The 18,836-nt window shown below is 47.0% G+C and overlaps 1 protein-coding gene across 1 annotated transcript in view; it reads right to left on the bottom strand.

The window, feature by feature from the left end:
- Positions 1-18,836, bottom strand: part of MED12 (mediator complex subunit 12) — a 573,790-nt gene that overhangs the window by 360,797 nt on the left and 194,157 nt on the right. Inside the window, exons 15-16 of the mRNA XM_029607961.1 lie at positions 11,683-11,856; positions 1,381-1,525 (exon numbers count right to left, since the gene is read on the bottom strand). Of these exons, the coding sequence (XP_029463821.1) occupies positions 1,381-1,525; positions 11,683-11,856 (319 nt within the window). The remainder of the gene's footprint in view (positions 1-1,380; positions 1,526-11,682; positions 11,857-18,836) is intronic.

Here is an 18,836-nt window from a genome sequence, read left to right as displayed (position 1 = left end):
CACCCGAAGGCTGGCCTCTGGAGCCTCCCATTCTCGGGTCACGAGTTCCAGTAGCATCGGATGAAAAGGAAAAGCTTTAGGAGGGGCCCGAAGCCCCAAGAGAACGGGGTCCCCCTAAGTAGCCTCCGAGCTAGGCTGTGGCACCTCAATACCGAGCTCAGTCAGAACATGAGGGATTAACAGATCAAGCTCCTCCCTCTGAAACAATCTGAGGACCCTCGGGTCATCCCCCTCAACTGGGGTGGGCTCATCAACATCCCGGCCAATATCCACGAGGAGAGGGTCCAGCGAAGGGGGATCTGGTGGATTGGAAGCCAGGGTCCCGGAGGGATCCAAAACCGCACGGCCTGCCCTGCCTCTGGAGGAATCGGACCCCCCAGAAAGCCTAATCACCTTCGCAGGCGGAGGCTCCTCAGCCTGCAATTCAGTCTCTGCCTCCAAAAAGGCCATGTGCATTAAAAGCACAAATTTGGAAGAAAAGGGACGCTGCCCTTGGGACCTCAGTCCCTGCGCGCACAGTAGAACAAGTTTATTCTTTTTTTTTCTTTCCCAAAAACACTGACACGCAGCCACCCAGGGGAAAAAACGCCCCTGGGACCTCAGTCGTGGCACAGGCAGACCCCCCGAGGAATTATGCCGTCTCAGGGTGCAAGGGGGAGTGATCGGCCCACCAGTTAATCCCCCTACTCACCGGCAGAAAAAGCGGCTCCGGGAAAACGGCTAATGGGGTATCTAACCCCAGCCGTACCTCAACCAAGACAGCAGCCTCAGGAGAACTGACTCTTGTCACCTCCAGAAAGAAAACTAACTACTGCTTTTTTTTTTTTTTTTTAAAAGCTTCATTTAGCCACTGGTAGAAAGCAAAGTTCCCTAGGTCTTACTATTCCTGGCTTGCTTTGCTTTCCTGTTTTGTTGGGTTGTTTTTTTTTAATGGATCAGGCCCGCAGATTCTGTCACCCTCATCTGCTGGAGTCAGAGAAATACTGAAGGATCGCAGGTGGCACACCTGGGTAAGAGGGGGTGCCTTTCAGTTTTTTCTCTGACTCCACCTGCTAGAAGGGAGACACAACCCAGTGGTCTGGACTGATCCTGGTACATACAAGGAACAAGTGTTACTGTTACTGCACTGTGAAAAATCAAGTTTCGCCTCATGTTCAGTGTTGCAAATACAGATCGTTTCCTGCTGGCTGTAGAGCAGAGGAGAAGAAGAATTCTCTTAGAGATGATGGCTCTCTAGCCCTCAGGGGTTAATGAGGGTCAACAAGATATGCTATCAGGAATGGGAGACATAAAAAGGGAGAAAAAAAAAATCAGAGGATTAAAACAGGAGCAGGAAAGCACCAAAGAACATGTGAAGAGGTTGGAGACTGCCATACAAACCGATCTCTGCTGTGCTCTTTCTGTTTAACACCTTCAGAATATCTTTGGTTATTTTCTTAATGCTGTGTCGGGCATCATCACGCAGCTTCCCCACACCAAAGAGAACCACAAGACGCTGGTTACATTCATGGCTGCAGGACTCCTCCTGAAGTGCAAGAGCAAAAAAACTTAGGAGAATGACACGTCTCTTCCCCATCACATAAAATCTATCCATCTTGCAACATAATCAACATCACTCGCCCTCCAATGTTTCTATAGTTTGGACCAGTGTTTCCCAGTATGCCTTCAGATTTGATCAGCTATGCCACGGAAAGGTAATCACTACCTGATGCTCAGATCTAGACCAGCACCTTGGCTCTGCTCTTAGCATCTCACAGCAATAAGAGACACCCAGCGGTAGCTCCAAAACCTTTAGGAGGTTCTTTCTGAGCATGTGTGTAATCATGCACAACTCTTCTTCCCAGCTACAGCATGAGCCCTGAATTGTGAGAATTAATGGGCAGCAGGCAGGGCATGGATAGTTGGTCTCTGCTTTGTGCAGCACACATAGTACACACAGCACCTCTTCCTCTTCCCCTTCCTTTAAGCCCTTCCTGCCTCTGTCTTATCTTATCCCCCTAGCTGAGTGAGACGAGAAAATTGTGTACTGAGTACTGGATGTAACTAACTGAGTGTTGGGAGTAATAGCAGTGAAGAAGCTCCAGCAGCCACATGTGGCAGCCAGGGTAACTAAGCAAACCTGCTGCCTATACCACACAAACTTCTCTTATTCTGCACTTGTATATAGCAGGAGCTGGTCCATTGTGACAGGTTCATGTGTTTCTGTTCCCTCTCCCCCAAAATTTGGGAGAGACTGGTGGGGTTTTCAGTGCATCACTAGCTCTTCTTTTGGCCATGAGTCTTCTCCACATTCTCTGCTCTGAAAAGGCTAGTGTAACATGCAACATTTTTGTTTATATAAGTGTGTCTTGGGCTTGAAAAGATTGGGAAACATTGGTCTAGATCTCTTCCCTCACTCTCCTCCTCACTTTTCACACTCTCCCTGAACCTCATAGTTCAATCAGCACCTTTCCCTTTAACTCATCTCTTTTCCCCCATCTCACCAGTCTCATTAACACTTCTCCTTTCTATTATTCACTGCCAAAACATTTCCATCTCATTATTCTCTCTATCTACTTCCTTCATTATACAAAATGCAGACAGTCTCTCTCATTCCTATCTTGCACAATATCAATGTCTCTCTTCCCATTCATCTCACTCCCTCTGCCCTCTTCCAGTCCCTTCAACAAAGCTTGTCTTCTTCCATCTCACCCATTTCAATGTCTCATAAGATCATAAGTGCCATGTGGGTCAGACCAAGGTCCATCAAGCCCAGCATTCTCTCTCAACAATAGCAGTCCAAGTCAAAATTATCCATCAGATCTCCAGAAGTTGATCTATTTCTTGTATCTCACACCCAGAGGATAAGTGCTGGCTCTCTCCCAAGACTCCCGGGTTAATAACTATATATGATCTTTTCTTTCAGGAGCTTGTCCAATCTTCTTTTGAAACCCACTATGCTAGTTGCCTTGACTGCGTCCTACAGCGACAGATCCCATAGCTTGATTGTGCACAGAGTGAAAAAATACTTCCTACGATTTGTTTTAAATCTGCCAGTTGCTAGTTTCATGGAGTGTGTCCTAGTCCAGGTGTTTGAAAGGACCCACTCACGATTTTATAAATTTCAATCATATCTTATTTGATTTATTTCCCATTCTTCAGACACTTCAAAACAGATTACACTACAGGTAGTGTAGGTATTTCTCTGTCCTCAGAGGGCTTACAATCTAAGGGGGTCATTTATCCAAATGCGCTAAGGCGTTTTTGTATGCGTTAAGGGCTTCTCGCGTGCCAAAAGCCCCATTAATGCATGCGATAGCACCATATCGTATGGTGCAATGCAAATCCGAAAAAGAAGAGGAGTTAGGGGCGAGAGTGGGCTGGGTCTACCATTTTGCGAAGCCCTATCGCATGGTTTTAACTCCGATTTTAGCTACACCTTTTTCAATAGCGTTAAGCCATGCGATAGCTTGCGTTAAGGCTTGATCGCAGTGTGCGATGTATTCTCCAATGCCTGCGTTAGTACTTTTGAGGCTCCCAGAGCATCAGGAAGGTCCAGAGAGAGAGAGAGAGACAGACTAGCCATAATGCCCTCACCCTAGATAGGTATTTATATCTCTATGGGAGGCCCACCTAGTAACTCGAGGTGAGGTTTAGGTATTAGTGTAGGGGTTAGGGGCCACTTTGATATTCAAAGTGAGATGTACAAACAGAACAGTGCTTTCTTGTGAAGATTTGATGACCCCCAGAGTGAGGAAACTCACTCAAAAGAAAATTATTCTTTACCTGCTAATTTTCGTTCCTGTAGTACCATGGATCAGTCCAGACGGTGGGTTATGGCCCCAGTACAGCAGATGGAGTCAGACAAGAACTTCAGAGGGAGGTGCCACATAAGCCCACACCCCCTCTATGCCTCTTCAGTAAATAGACTATCAAAGCCATAGAAAGAGAAAAACAGAGGGATCAAGTAAACTATCTTATCATAACACTAAAACCTGAAAACTGTAAGCGTAAACAAACTGATGTCTAACGGCAACTTGCCAACAGTACTGTAAGAAACAGCTCCACAGAAGGATAGAACTACTCCACCCAAGAGGGTCAAAGACGAAAGAAAATCGAGCAGTAAAACCCCTGAGAAACCCCAACCAGTCTGAGGGAGGGCACCTGGACTGATCCATGGTACTACAGGAATGAAAATTAGCAGATAAGGAATAATTTTCTTTTCCCTGTACTTACCGGGATCAGTCCAGACTGTGGGATGTACCAAAGCTTCCCTACTGAGGGTGGGCCGTAGCTAGCCCTGCTCGAATGACCCTGTCGCCAAACGAACCAAAGGTGGATGACTGAACATCCAGACGGTAGTGTCAAGCAAAAGTATGCAGCGACTTCCAGGTGGCCGCCCTGCAGATTTCCTTCGATGAGACCGAACGACTCTCCACCCAGGATGTTGCCTGGGCGCGAAGGGAATGAGCCCTGACCCCCATCGGGGGTTTCTTCCCCGCGCCAATGTACGCTGCCGCAATGGCCTCCTTCAGCCAGCGAGCGATCGTCGTCTTAGAGGCCAGGTGCCCCTTCTTCGGTCCGGACCAGAGGACAAATAGGTGATCCGAAAGCCGAAAGTCGTTGGTAACCTCCAGGTAACGCATCAAGCAGCACTTAACATCAAGCTTGCGTAGGTCCCGAGAGTCAACCGATGAGAAAGAAGGCAGTTCCACCGTCTGATTCAGATGAAAAGTAGAGACCACCTTGGGTAGAAAAGAGGGTATTGTACGCAAAGTGACCCTCGAGTCAGTGAATCAAAGATACGGTTCCCAGCAGGATAATGCCTGTAACTCAGAGACCCGGTGGGCCGAACAAATGGCTACCAGAAAAACCGTCTTGAGAGTAAAGTCCTTGAGAGTAGCGCTCCGTAGAGGCTCGAAGGGAGCTCCGCCAAGAATCCGTAGCACCAGGCTGAGGCTCCAAGAGGGGGCAAGGAGCTTGGAATGGTGGCTTCAAATGCTTTGCTCCCTTAAGGAAACGAACATCCGGGTGAGAAGAGAGAGGAATTTCCTCTCCTCGGCGAAGTAAGGCTCCTAAGGCTGCAACCTGTACCCGGAGAGAGTTGTAAGCCAAACCCTTTTCCAGACCAGCCTGTAGGAAGGAGAGAATCTGGGACACAGACGTGTGTCCCGGTTGTGTAGCGTGTGCAGTGCACCAAGACGTAGGCAACGGAGGTGGACTTCTTTCGTGCTCGAAGGAGAGTCGAAATCACTGCCTCCAGATAACCACGTCATCTCAACTGGTGCCTCTCAAAAGCCAAGCCGCAAGACAGAAGAGAGCTGCCTTGCCGAAAAATATTGGACCTTGACAAAGGAGGCGGGGGAGATGCCCGAGACGTAGGGGCCCGTCCTCCGCCAGGTTGAATAGATCTGCGAACCATGGGCGGCGAGGCCACTCCGGAGCCACCAGAATTACCGTGCCTTGATGGTTCTCGATTCTTCATAGAACCCTGCCCACTAGAGGCCATGGAGGAAACACAGAGGAGGAGATGGTGGGGCCATGGCAGCATCAGTGCATCGATGCCCTCTGCACCGTGTTCTCTTCTGCGACTGAAGAAGCGAGGGGCATTTGCGTTGCGGGCTGTCGCCATGAGGTCTACGTGGGGGATCCCCCAACGGTGGACAATCAGGTGCATCGCCTCCTCCGAGCTCCCTCTCTCCGGGGTCGGGGTGTTGACGGCTGAGGAAATCTGCCTGGATGTTGCCCACCCCTGCGATGTGTGAGGCCGCCAGTCGAATCAGACACAGTTCCACCCATGCCATGAGCTTGTCCATTTCCAGGGAGACGTGACGGCTTCTCGTGCCTCCCTGGCGGTTTATATACGCCACCGTGGTTGCGTTGTCCAAGAGTATCCTGACTGCTCGATGGCGAATGAGGGAAAGGAACTCCTTCAGGGCTAAATGGACCACTTTGGTTTCCAAGCGGTTGACTGGCCACCGCGCTTGCTCTTGCGTCCACTGACCCTGCAGCAAGCTCGACTGACAGACCACTCCCCAACCAGAGAGGCTGGCATCTGTCGTGACTACTATCCAGTCCGGAGTCTCCAAGGACACCCCTGAGCCAGGTGGAGGGGATCTAGCCACCAGTCGAGTCTGTCCTCGGCTGTCTGTGGAATCGGGAGGATCGCCTGGAAATCCCGCAACACCGGCTTCCAATGAGAAAGCAAGGCCCTCTGCAGCGGACGCAAATGCGAGAAGGACCAGGGTACCAGATCTATAGTGGATGCCATGGATTCCAGGACCTGTAGATAATCCCAAGCTGTGGGTGAAGAGAGAACCCGGAAACGCTGTATTTGATCCCGCAATGCCTGTGCCCGCTCCGACTGTAGGAAAACTTGCCCTCCGCAGTGTTGAATCTCGCGCCCAGGAAGTCCAATGACTGAGATGGGGTGAGTCTGCTCTTGGCGAAGTTGATGATCCACCCTAGCGACTGGAGAAGTTGGAGTACTCTGTCGACCTCCCGATGACCCTGTTTCAAGGATTTCGCTCCAATGAGCCAGTCGTCCAGGTAGGGGTGAACCAAAATACCCTCCCGAGGTAGGGCGGCCGCTACTACCACCATGACCTTGGTGAATACTCGTGGGGCCATCGCCAGACCAAAATGAAGTGCCTGGAACTGAAAATGCTGCCCTAGGACCTTGAACCGGAGAAAACGTTGGTGCGCCTTGAGGATTGGAATATGAAGATACGCCTCCGTGAGGTCCAGGGAGGCCAGGAATTCCCCGCGATGTACTGCCGCTATTACTGAGCGTAGGGTCTCCATCCTGAAACGCGGTACCTTGAGGGTTTTGTTTACCAACTTGAGATCCAGTATTGGGCGGAAATTGCCCTCCTTTTTGGGTACTACGAAGTAGATGGAATAGTGACCCTGGCCCACTTCTGGGAGGGGCACTGGGACAATTGCCCCCAGCACGAGTAGCCGGTCCAACGTCTGATGAACTGTGATCTGCTTTTGAAGTGACCCGCAGGGGGAGAAGAGAAACTTGTCTCTTGGAGACCGTACAAAATCCAATGCGTAACCGTGTTTTAGAATATCTAGGACCCACTGATCCGATGTGATCCGGACCCATTCCTCGTAGAAGAGAAATCCGGCCCCCTACTCTGGGGGGGGGGGGGTCGGCCTGGCATCATTGAGGGGGCTTGGAGGACGCGCCATGAGATAGTCCTGCATTGCCGGGTCTGCGCCCTCGAAAGGGCCGGTTGCAAGAATGTGAGTAGGAAGCTGGAGTCCGAAGGGTCTGTTGTCTCGTGGTACGAAAACGGCATTGATTGCGGAAACGATTTCTAGATGACCTGAAGGATCTCGTGGACCGTGGATGATCTTCTGGAAGCCTATGCACAGCATTTCCTCCAAGGGACCTGATGATCTGATCTAGATCTTCACTGAAGAGAAACTTGCCCTTAAACGGGAGTGATCCCAGTCGAGTCTTGGAGGAGGAATCCGCCGACCAGTTCCGGAGCCAAAGAAGACGACGACAAGCCGAGACCGCCGCCACCATCAACCTGGCGAGGACTTGGAGCAGATCATTCAAGGCGTCCGCTCCGTAGGCAATCACGGCCTCCAACCTATCTGCCTGGCTCATCTCATCTGGAGGCAGGTCCTGTGAAGTGAGAAGCTGTTGCACCCAGCGGAGACCTGCTCTTTGTGCCAGCGAGCTGCAGATGGCTGCCCACACTCCCAGCGCAGACACCTCGAAGACTCTCTTGAGGTACACCTCTAGTTTCCGGACCTGGAGGTCCTTCAGCGCTGTGCCCCCCATAACTGGGATGGTGGTGCGTTTGGTGACCGCCAAAACTGCTGAATCGACAGTCAGGACTTTGAGGAGCTCGAGGAAATCCTCGGGTAGCGGATATAGCTTCTCCATGGTCCTGCTAACCTTGAGTGTAGCCTCGGGTGCATCCCATTCCCTAGAGACCAATTGCAGGAACGTGGGATGGGTAGGAAAAGCCCTCGTGGGTGGCCTGAATCCCGCCAACACGGGGTACCCCTTCTTTGCCGTGGGCTCGAGCCCTGGAGGATCAGGAGGGGCATCAATGTCCAGCTCCTGCAGGATATATGGGATCAAGTCATCCAGCTCGTCCTTTTGGAAAATGCTGAGGACCCGGGGGTTGTCCCCTTCCATCTGGGCAGCCAACAGGGAGGGGTCATCCGCAGCCGGATCCGCAACAGGATCCCCCCCTTGCGTAAAGAGGTACCTTCTGGACAAACCCGGGGTGTCCTGAGATGGTCCCCCCCCCCGATGAGCTAATTCCTGGGGTAGATCACCCCCAGGGAGAGGGTCTGTGCGTACCAGCTTGGGGGGGGGTGAGAAGATCCAGGGGCTGTGACATCCGGCCCAAAAATGCATTATGCATCAGAACAATGAATTCCGGTGAAAAGGCTGGTGGGCCCGTGGGAGGTCTAGGCAAGGACTCCCCCGACTGGGGCAACTTGTACGAAGGCTGCATGGACTCCAAAACCGGTGGCAGAACCGAAAAGGAGGGCTCCGCGTCATCCTCAGAGGCGCCTGAGTCAGCCGGGTCCTGCCGCAAAATGGCCGCTGTTCCCATGCTCCGCGGGAACGGGGCCGGACGCTGTCCCCCGCTGTGGTCCTGAGATCGCGCTCCTGGGCCATCCCCCTGCCACGAGCTGCCCTCCCCGCTGGGGAGGCAGCCGGAGCAAAGTTCCTCTCTTGAAAGCCGGCCCCCAAGATGCCCACATGCCGAGGCTCGCAGCATGCCGCGTGGAGGGGGGGGGGGAGAGGGGAGCACGGGAACTTGTAGGCCGGTGGCGCCGCGAGCGCCTAAGATGATCCAACTCTGCTAACCCCCCTCCGACTAAGAATGCTGGCCGGGGAATGGGACCTCCCGGCTGGCGGCGGCCCCGGGGAATGTGACGTCGCAGGGCCGCAGGTCGGGAAGCGTCCAAAGGAGGAGGGAGGGGAGAGGTTGGAGCCTCCAACATGCACCCCAGCGGTGCAGCGCTATTCCCTGAAGGAGGCTGAAAGACAAGCAAAAAACAAGCACTTACTCCACCAACTGAACCAAAGGAGGTAGGAAGAAGAAAGACAAGCCAGGCAGAGAATGAGAGGAAGCGCAGGCCTGTCCGCAAGTGCCCCTAAGAGAGCCAGGTAACCGTGCCTCTCCCTAAGTTAAACTTGTCCTGTTTTGTTTTTTGTTTTTTTTTAAATAAGCAAATTGATCCCTCACAAGTAAAGTGAACAAAGGCAAAAGTAAAAGAAGAATTACTGCACTAAGCCAATGCACTGGGGAACTGATGGTCCCCTGCTCATCATCTGCTGGAGTCAGAAAGATACTGAAGAGGCATAGAGGGGGTGCGGGCTTATGTGGCACCTCCCTCTGAAGTTCTTGTCTGACTCCATCTGCTGGACTGGGGACATAACCCACAGTCCGGACTGATCCTGGTACGTACAGGGAAAGATGAGATTTGTGCAATGTTCTTTCAACCTAGCTTGATGTTACCAAGGTAGAGAGTTCATCAAGCTAGGTTGAGAGAACACTGCACAAATATCATCTTTGAGTGAGTTTCCTCACTCTGAGGGTCATCAAATCTTCACAAGAGAGCACTGTTCTGTTCGTGCATCTCATTTTGAATGTCAAAGTGGCCCCTAACCCCTACACTAATACCTAAACCTCACCAAGTTACTAGGTGGGCCTCCCTTAGAGATATAAATACCTATCTAGGGTGAGGGTGCTATGGCTAGTCTCGCTCTCTTTCCTCAGTGACCATGAGAGTAAACATGGTCCCCCCCAGTGGTTTTATGTAGGAAATACCACATTCTGGCACTTATCTCAAAGTGCGAAAAAGTTATCACAATTTGTGGTAACTTAGCTCTTCGCATAGTTATTAGCGCAAATTATGATAAACTACATATTACCATAAAACACGCCCCTTTTTCTATCGCAGACGATATTTAGTTCATTTTGATAAATCCAGGCCTAAGTTTGCACCTTAGGCAATGGAAAGCAAAGTGACTTGCCCAAGGTCATAAGGAGCAGCACCAAGATTTGAACCCTGGCTTCCTTGTTCACAGCTCACTACTCTATCCACTAAGCTACTCTTCCACTCCCATGTCTTTCCCAATTAAAAAAACCCTAAACTGTTTGCCTTTCTCCATAAGGGAGCTTTTCCACCCCCTTTATCATTTTTCTCTATCTTTTCTATGTCCACTATGTCTTTTTTTTAAACGAGGCAGACCAGAACTGCACACAGTACTCAAGATGTGGTCACACCCTGGATCTATACAAAGGCATTATGATATTCTCAATTTTGCTCTCTATTCTTTTCTAAATAATTCCTAACATTCTATTTGCCTTTTTGACCACCAGCACATACTGAGCTGAAGATTTCAAAGTCCGGTCCAAATGGACTCATCCTTTTCCTGGGGGGTGACTTAGCACACAGAACCTAATATCATGTACCTATATAGTTGGGATTATTTTTCCCTCCGTGCATTATTTTGCACTTGACCACATTAAATTACATCTGTCATTTAAAAGCCCAGTCTCACAGGATCCTTCTGCAGTTCCTCACAATCCACTGCTGATTTAACTTCAAACAATTTTATGTCATTTGCAAATTTACTCACCTCACTCATCGTTCCTTTCTCCATATCATTTATATAATATGCTAAATAGTACAGATCCCAATACAGACTCTTGGGGCACCCCACTAATGACTTTTCTCCATTTGGAAAACTGACCATTTAGTCTTACCCTGTTTCCTGTCTTTTATCCAGTTACCAATCCACAGTAGGACACTGCTTCCAATCCCATGACCTCCCAATTTCCTGAGGAGGCAGATATTTCAAAATCCATTTAGATGGAAATGGCAAGTTTTGATATATTTAGCCTCTTATCCGGCTAAAATCTAGCCGGATTAAAAAAAAAAAAGAGGCATTCTGGGGGTGTAACAGGGAGGAGCTACTTATCCAGCTAACTTTGGACTTATCCAGGTACATTCAGTGGCATGGCCACAAAACTAAATATGCTGCTTAAGTTAGCCAGATAAGTCTTACCCGGCTAACTTACTTAGCTGGCTGTGTCTGAATATGGACCTTTATGGCATCTCTCATGAGGGACTTTGTCAAATATCTTCTGAAAATCCATACACACTATGTCAATCGCTCACCTTTGTCCTCATGTTTATTTACGTCTTCAAAAAAAATCTTGTCAATTGGTAAAGCAAAACTTTCCTTTGCAAAACACATGTTGACTCTCCCCCGTTAAACTATATCCCTCCCCCTTTACACAGTCCCATCATCGCTCACCTTCTTCCATCTCATCTGTCTCAATCATGCCTCTTCTCATACATCCCCTTTTAGTCCCATCATTGCCGCTCATTTCTTTACATCTCACCAATGTGTTTTCACATTCATCTTACTCTCTCTCACCTCTGACAGTTCCATCAATATCACTCACTCTCACCTCACCAGTCACAGTCTCTCTCCCCATTCATCTCTTCTTACTCCCATCCTACAAATACACAGTTTCATCAATATCGCTTACTCCCTTCCTTCTCACCTCTCATCCATGTCACTATCTTTCTCGGCTATCTCACAGATCCAATACCTCTCTCCCTCCCTCCATATTTCTTCATCCTATCAACATTTTTACTTCTCCATTTATCATGTAACCCATTTGTATCTTGCTGGTTACACACCTGTGGGATGGGAAAGTGAGTTGCACATTGGATATGTCGTGGCTGATCATATAGAGATGCTAAAGACCCCTCAAAAACTTTTTCCTTCACCATCAATTTTCCTTCCTTCTCAGGATCCATCTTCTCTGGGGAGGGGCTTCCCTTTGAATCACAATGCATCGTGGGGGAGAACATCTGATGAAATAAAATAACATGGGATATATACATATATAGAAGAATGAAAAGCAAGGTTCACACAAACACATAGCATAAGAAAATGAGAGGATATACAGGAGAGAGCAGTCTCTCTTACATACGGGCCGATACAGTAAAGTCCACGGGAGAGCGGGCAAACGCCCGCTCTCCTGTGCGCGCGATTCAGTATTCAAATTAAGGCCGGCGGTAAAAAGAGGCGCTAGGGACACTAGCGCGTCCCTAGCGCCTCTTTTTGGACAGGAGCGGCGGCTGTCAGCGGGTTTGACAGCCGACGCTCAATTTTGCCGGCGTCTGTTCTCAAACCTGACAGCCATGGGTTCAGAAACCAGACGCCGGCAAAATTGAGCGTCCGGTTTTCAACCTGCAAGCCGACTTCAAATTTGTATTTATTTATGTATTTATTTTTAGCTTTTTGTAACTTTCGGGACCTCCAACTTAATATCACCATGATATTAAGTCGGAGGGTGCACAGAAAAGCAGTCTTTACTGCTTTTCTGTGCACTTTCCCAGTGCCCAGAGAAGTTAGCACCTACCTTTGCGGCTTGGCTGCACATTTTCCTTTCTGAATCGCGCGGGAATACCTAATAGGGCCATCAAGATGCATTTGCATGTTGCGGGAGCTATTAGGTTCAGGGGGGTTGGACTCGCGTTTTCGACCCCTTACTGAATAAGGGGTAACGCTAGCGCGTCGAAAATGCACATCCAATCGCGGGTTAACAGTGCACTCCGCTGGAGCGCATTGTACTGTATCGGCCTGATACAGCACAAGAGAAAAAGGGATGTACAAGACAACACAGTGGGGGCAGAAATTCCTACACATGCTCAGTAAATTCTTTACTGAACTCAGAGCTATCAGCGCCCGATGACAGCACACACATATAATGGCTAATTCATGGCTGCTTGTTGACAAAGAACAGATATATAGGAGAGCATAGAGCGCAGACTCCCTCACAGACACAGCAAGAGAAAAGAACAGGGGATATACAGGAGGGTGCAGACTCCCTCATATACACAGCAAGAGAAAAGAACAGGGGATATACAGGAAAGCACAGGGTACAGATGCCCTCATATACACAACAAGAGAAAGGAAAATTGGTTCTTCACTGCTAATTTTCATTCTTAGAATACCACAGATCAGTCCAGACTCCTGGGTTTTGTCTCCTTGTCAGTAGATGGAGACAGAGAAGAAAAGCTTTACTAATACTGCTACTAAACCAAGAGTCAAATTATAAATACAAAAATTCACAATTATCTTATCAAATGTAAGTATTATATGACTAATATACATATATCAACATGATTAAATATAATTAACTACAGGAAATGAAAATACAATTAAAATAAAAATTGAAAAAACTAGCACCAATCACCATCACACTACATTCCACACACATTCATCTCATGACATAACCAACTCCCAATCTGCAATAAAATATTAAAACTCCACTACCGTGCAAGAGTATCAATGAAGTCTTCAATTATAGCCCTCATTAATTTAAAACTGCCATTGCCGTCGCTAAGATAATAATGTTACAATCTTCACTGGGTTATTGAAACCAACTAAAACTTTTCAAAGGATTATTGAAGCTAACTCCCTGTGGGTCAGTTACAATTTCATAGGTTATGTTCTACTACGGCCGAATATAAAGTACAAGCTCAGGGTCTTATGGATAGATTTTTAGCCAGAGGCTATATTAAATCTGTTGTGAAAAAAGCATATAAGAGATCTTTATGCCAACAGGGATAATTTATTAATTAAAAATAAGGAGTCCCTTATTCACAGTGTGCTCTATTCCATGCTCTTCGAAGACTACTCACATTAAAAACATCATTTTAGGAGACCACGTGATCCGATGGTTGAGTAGGATGAGAGTCCTGCTTGCTCCCGGTGTTCCCCTCAGAAAACATTGCATTTACCCAGAATTTGGCAACAGAGGGGCTGCTTTCCCTCCTACTGGCTTCGCAAAGATGCATTGAGGATTTCCTGCTGTGGGAGAGTGGCCCGATGGCATCCAAAATACAGCGCGAGAAAAAGCTGCCATGTAGTGAGCAGGACTCCAAAATGGCGGACGGACCACCGAGCCCTAGTATGGGCCCGAACTCCACGAACAGTTCCTTGGTGGAGGAGGTGACTCCGGCGGTGGTGCGGGCCTTAGGCGGAGCTTTGCTGAGATATCCCAGCAAATCCAGGCAAGAAATGAGACTCTGGCTAAGATTGAAAATCAGGTGGAGGGCACCCAGCAGCATGTGGCCGCGATTGAAATGGAGGCACAGGCCTTGCAAACACAGTCGGCGCTACAGCAGCAGATTACGGTACTGGAGGCCAAGGTAGATGATCTAGAAAACCAGGCCCGCAGGAAATAATGTAATATTTGTGGGGTTCCCTGACCGTGAAATTCACAAGTTACTTGAGGAATGGCTGCTTAAGGAACTGGGATTGGAAACATTATTGGAGCACTGTTCTATAGAGAGCGCTCATAGACTGGGAGCATGGATTGAGGGCTCAAGCAAACCCCATACGGTGATTGCAAAATATTTAAATTTTGCACATAAAGTGATGATCTTGCAAGCTTATCGGAAGAAACCTGCTGATTATGCTGTTTCAGGACTTCTCGGCTGCAGTGTCTCAAATCAGAAGAGCCTTTGCCCCTATCTGCACTGCTCTCTTCAGCAAACATATACTTCAATCTACAATACCCGGTCAAACTGAGGGTGGAACAGAATGGTGTATGGAAAGCATTTGATACAGTTCCAGCAGCCAAACAATTTGTGGAGTCCCTGTCAGAGTAATGAGAGTTGGAATATAGATTTACTGGTGAAATATGGGCCCAATAGTTCCTTTTTGAAGGGAAAGATGTTGATGGAATAGTTGGATTCATTTGAGCCGGTAGTATTTTTCATGTTTAAGAACAGTTATTGTTTAAATGCCACAGTAGAATACCATGTTTTGGTGAGGGGGAACACCGGTACAGGTGCAAATGTGGTCTCTATATCAACTCCTGTGGGGGGGGTGTTTTGTATACACGATTTGGGGATACTGGGGGGGGGGGGGGGGAGAGAGAAGGGTTGTGGGAATATGGGAACTTGCTGTTTTAACTGCACTCTGACCCCGAATCTAGGGTTATTTAAATCAAGGATGCATGGGAGAGGAATTTGGAAATGTGTTCCGCTATCTTTCGAGGGTACGCTTTGCTTTAACTTTAGTAAGCCTCCTATGTCCAGAGTTGTGAGCCAGGCTAAACTAATAAGAATTCCTCAAGAGGCCCAAACGTGCATGGTGAGCCAAATACTTATTGGTTCTGTAGGCTGGGGGGGGGGGGGGGGGGGGAACCAGGAGGAGTTGTGACAATTTACTTTGGCATATTTTCCAGAGAGTTTTTTTCTGGATAAAATATGGCTGATCAGCTACAAGTCCTGTCCTGGAAAATAGCAGGATTGGGATCCCCAGTGAAGCGCACTAAAATGCTAGCTTCTCTTAGACAACACAAGGCTCAAATAGCCTGTATACAAGAAACACATCTCAATGACTTAGAGCATAGTAAATTAAAAAGGGAATGGGTGGGACAAGTATATTATTCCTCTGCTTTTCATAGAAAAGGAGGAGTAGCAATTTTGGTGGCAAAAGGAGTAGCCTTTGCCCATCTTAATATATTTAAAGATACAGCTGGGCGCTTTGTTATAGTAATGGGGAAATTATATGGAAAGGAAGTAACTATATGTAGTTTGTATGTGCCAAATACTTATTCACACAGTTTTTTCCAAGAGGTTATGCGAGCCTTGGCCACTAATGCTATGGGAAAGGTCTTAGTGATGGGAGATTTCAACAATGTAGTAGACCCCCAAGTGGATAGGAAATCTGCAGTAGTAATACCCTTCCTTTCTCCCTAGTTTGGGTATTTCTTACCTGTGTTGTCAACTGGGTTTGCTAGATGCTTGGAGAGTTTTGCATCCAGAGGAGAGAGAGACTACACACACATCTCACGGGTTCATGACACTATGTCTCGCATAGATTATATTCTTATCTCCTCAGAGATGTTTCCTCAGGTTCACAGGGCTGAACATCACATCTGAGTTTTCGGACCATTCCATGATTTAGGTGGATATTAAATGGGGAGCCGCTCAGATGGGACAGCGCAGGTGGAAATTTCCCTCCTATTTAACTGGCGATATTAAATTCCAGGCTTATCTGCGAACTAAGTGGAAAGAGTATGAGGAGTACAATTCAGACCATAAATCAAACCCGGTATTGTACTGGGAGGCAGGGAAAGCAGTGATCAGAGGAGATATTGGAGTTTTCACCATTAGGAGAAATAAGTTGCTATCGCGCCAAATCGTAGAATTGGAAAGAGATCATCAGAAGATAAAAGCCCAATATATTGCTAACCCTACCCCCGCCAATAAACAGAGAGAGAAACTCTGTACCATTTAAACTGTCTCGTACACCAATGGGCCACAAGGTTCCTGCTTTAATCCTCTCATAACTATATAGATTTGGTAACAAATCGGATAAGCTTTTAGCAAATATGGTAAAATCAAAACAAAGCTGTAATTTTATTGAGGCTTTACTAAATGATGATGGTGTTAAACAATCCTCTGTGGAGGAGAAATGTAAAATCCTGAGAGCTTTCTATAAAAATAAGTATAAAGAGGAGACCACGCCTGGGGCCTTGGAGGAAGAGGAACAGTTTTTTTTCAGGTGTTGCATCTCTCGAAGGTGACGGAACGATAGTTGGCCCTTTTGTTTAGGCCAATCATTAATGTTGAAATAATTGAAAACATTAAGTCATGCCCACCACAAAAACTCCTGGCCCCAATGAGTTCAACACGGAATTTTACAAACTGCTATGTGTGGAGGTGAGCCCAGTCTTACAAGTATATTATACCGAGGCTTTGGCAAAAAGAACATTCCCGCAGGATGCAAAGAGGGCTTATATTACAGTATTACCCAAGAGAGGGTAAAACCCTGCATTAGCTTCTTCCTATAGACCCATTTCTCTATTAAGCGTAGACCTGAAATTGTTTGCCAAAATCGAGGCCACTCTGTTAAACCAGGTTTTGCCAATGCTCATCTCCCAGCACCAGGTTGGGTTTATGAAAGGGAGATTTGCAGGCAAGCATATTGCCCGTCTTTGGACAGCAATGAATTATTGCAAATTTCAGGGAATACCAGCTTTGGTGGTGGGCTTTGTCGCGAAAAAAGCGTTTGACAGGGGGGTTTGAAGGTATCTGTTTTCAGTTTTACAAAGATATGGGTTTGCTGGGGATATAGTACGATCGATTTCGCATTTGTATAGTGAACTGTGCTCCATCATATTAGCTAATGGGAGTATATCCAAGGAATTTCAGTTCTATAGAGGTTCAAGGCATGCATGTCCTCTTTCTCCCTTACTATATATTTTAACATTAGACCCCCTTTTGCGTAAAATCACGGATTCCCCAGATATTGGCAGATTGAAACTGGGAGAAATCACTTTCAAGATAGCGGCATTCGCTGATGGTGTATTAGTATTTGTAACAGACCCCATATTTTCCTTACCCCGAGTTATGGCACTGCAAAACCAGTTTGGCAAATTCTCTGGGCTAAAAATCAATTTAGATAAATCTGAAGCTTTGGATGTTTTAGACTTGTTGAAGTTGCAATGGCCAACTGAGTTTCCTTTACATTGGGTGACCAAAGAAATGAAGTATTTAGGGATAAAAATTCCTGTGGATATCTCACGTCCGTATAACGATAATATTGTCCCCTTGCTGACAAAGTCTAAGGATAAAGTAGCAGAGTGGGCTACAGTACCCCTTCCTTTAAGCAGCTGCATTCAATTATTCAAAATGATGGAGCTCCCTTGCTGGCTATATGTATTACAAATGGTCCCTATATGAGTAAAGAAGCAGCCTTGGGCAGAGCTGGATAAGGCCTTACAATGGTTTTTGTGGAATAAAAAAGCCTTCTTACCTCTCAGGCAACTTCAGTTATCTTGGGAGGCAGGGGGCAAGGCATGTCCAAATTTATCACAATACAACCTAGCTACTTTACTGAGAAATGTTTTTGATTGGCTGTACGGGTATGAGATGTTCTCCCCCACATCCTTTTTGCAAAGCTGGTGCCATCCATTAAATTTGGGCAACTTGTTTTATGTTCCAAATAGTCTACTGCCTGGATACATTCAAAACAATCCCATGGTGACCTCTCTTCGGCATGCATGGAAGAGTGTCAAAAACTGGGGATATCTTGGGAAGTTTCTCCAGCTCTTGCCATAGTGGGTCATCCTAGATTCCCTCCAGGTTTTGAAAACAAGATTCTACAGAATTGGGCAAGGAAGGGTTTAGTAACACTTAAGCGGTACTTAAGTAAAACTGGTGAAGAAATTTGGAGTTTTGCTGATTTATGGAATGAGTATAATTTTTCATACAAAGAGTTTTACTTATATCTTCAAATTAGACACTTTACTGAGACTGATTTTTTTTTTCAAGTGATCTAGAACCCACCTCCATGTTCTAGATGGATTCTTTGTTACTCCCCCGGGGAGGAAATTATCTATGGCATCTCTAACTTAAGCTCTTAAAAAATATTGGATTGTTCTAATGCCTGGCAGTTAGTGGACAACTCATGGAATAAAGAGCTAGAGCACCCCATTTCCCCTGGGATATTAAAAAGATGTTTTAGTACTATAATAGGCATTTCTGAAAATATGATTTTACTTGAGACACAGTACAAGTTTTTGCGGAGGAATTATGTCCCTATTACTTAGGCTTATAAAGCAAAATTGGTAAATTCCAATTTGTGTTTGAAATGTAAACAAACCCCAGGTATGCTGTATCATGATTTTTGGGAATGTCCACAAATTAAGAGACGCTGGCAGAGGATTCTTGGCTTTTTAGGAAGGATCCTAAAATGCAAGGTTCCCTAAGGTCTGCCTATTTGGTACAACAAAGGGCATGGAATGTGCGTTAAAAGACCAAGC

The sequence above is a fragment of the Rhinatrema bivittatum genome, chromosome 6 (assembly GCF_901001135.1).
Source record: "Rhinatrema bivittatum chromosome 6, aRhiBiv1.1, whole genome shotgun sequence".
Taxonomy (NCBI): domain Eukaryota; kingdom Metazoa; phylum Chordata; class Amphibia; order Gymnophiona; family Rhinatrematidae; genus Rhinatrema; species Rhinatrema bivittatum.
This window is presented reverse-complemented; position numbering and strand designations above follow the sequence as displayed.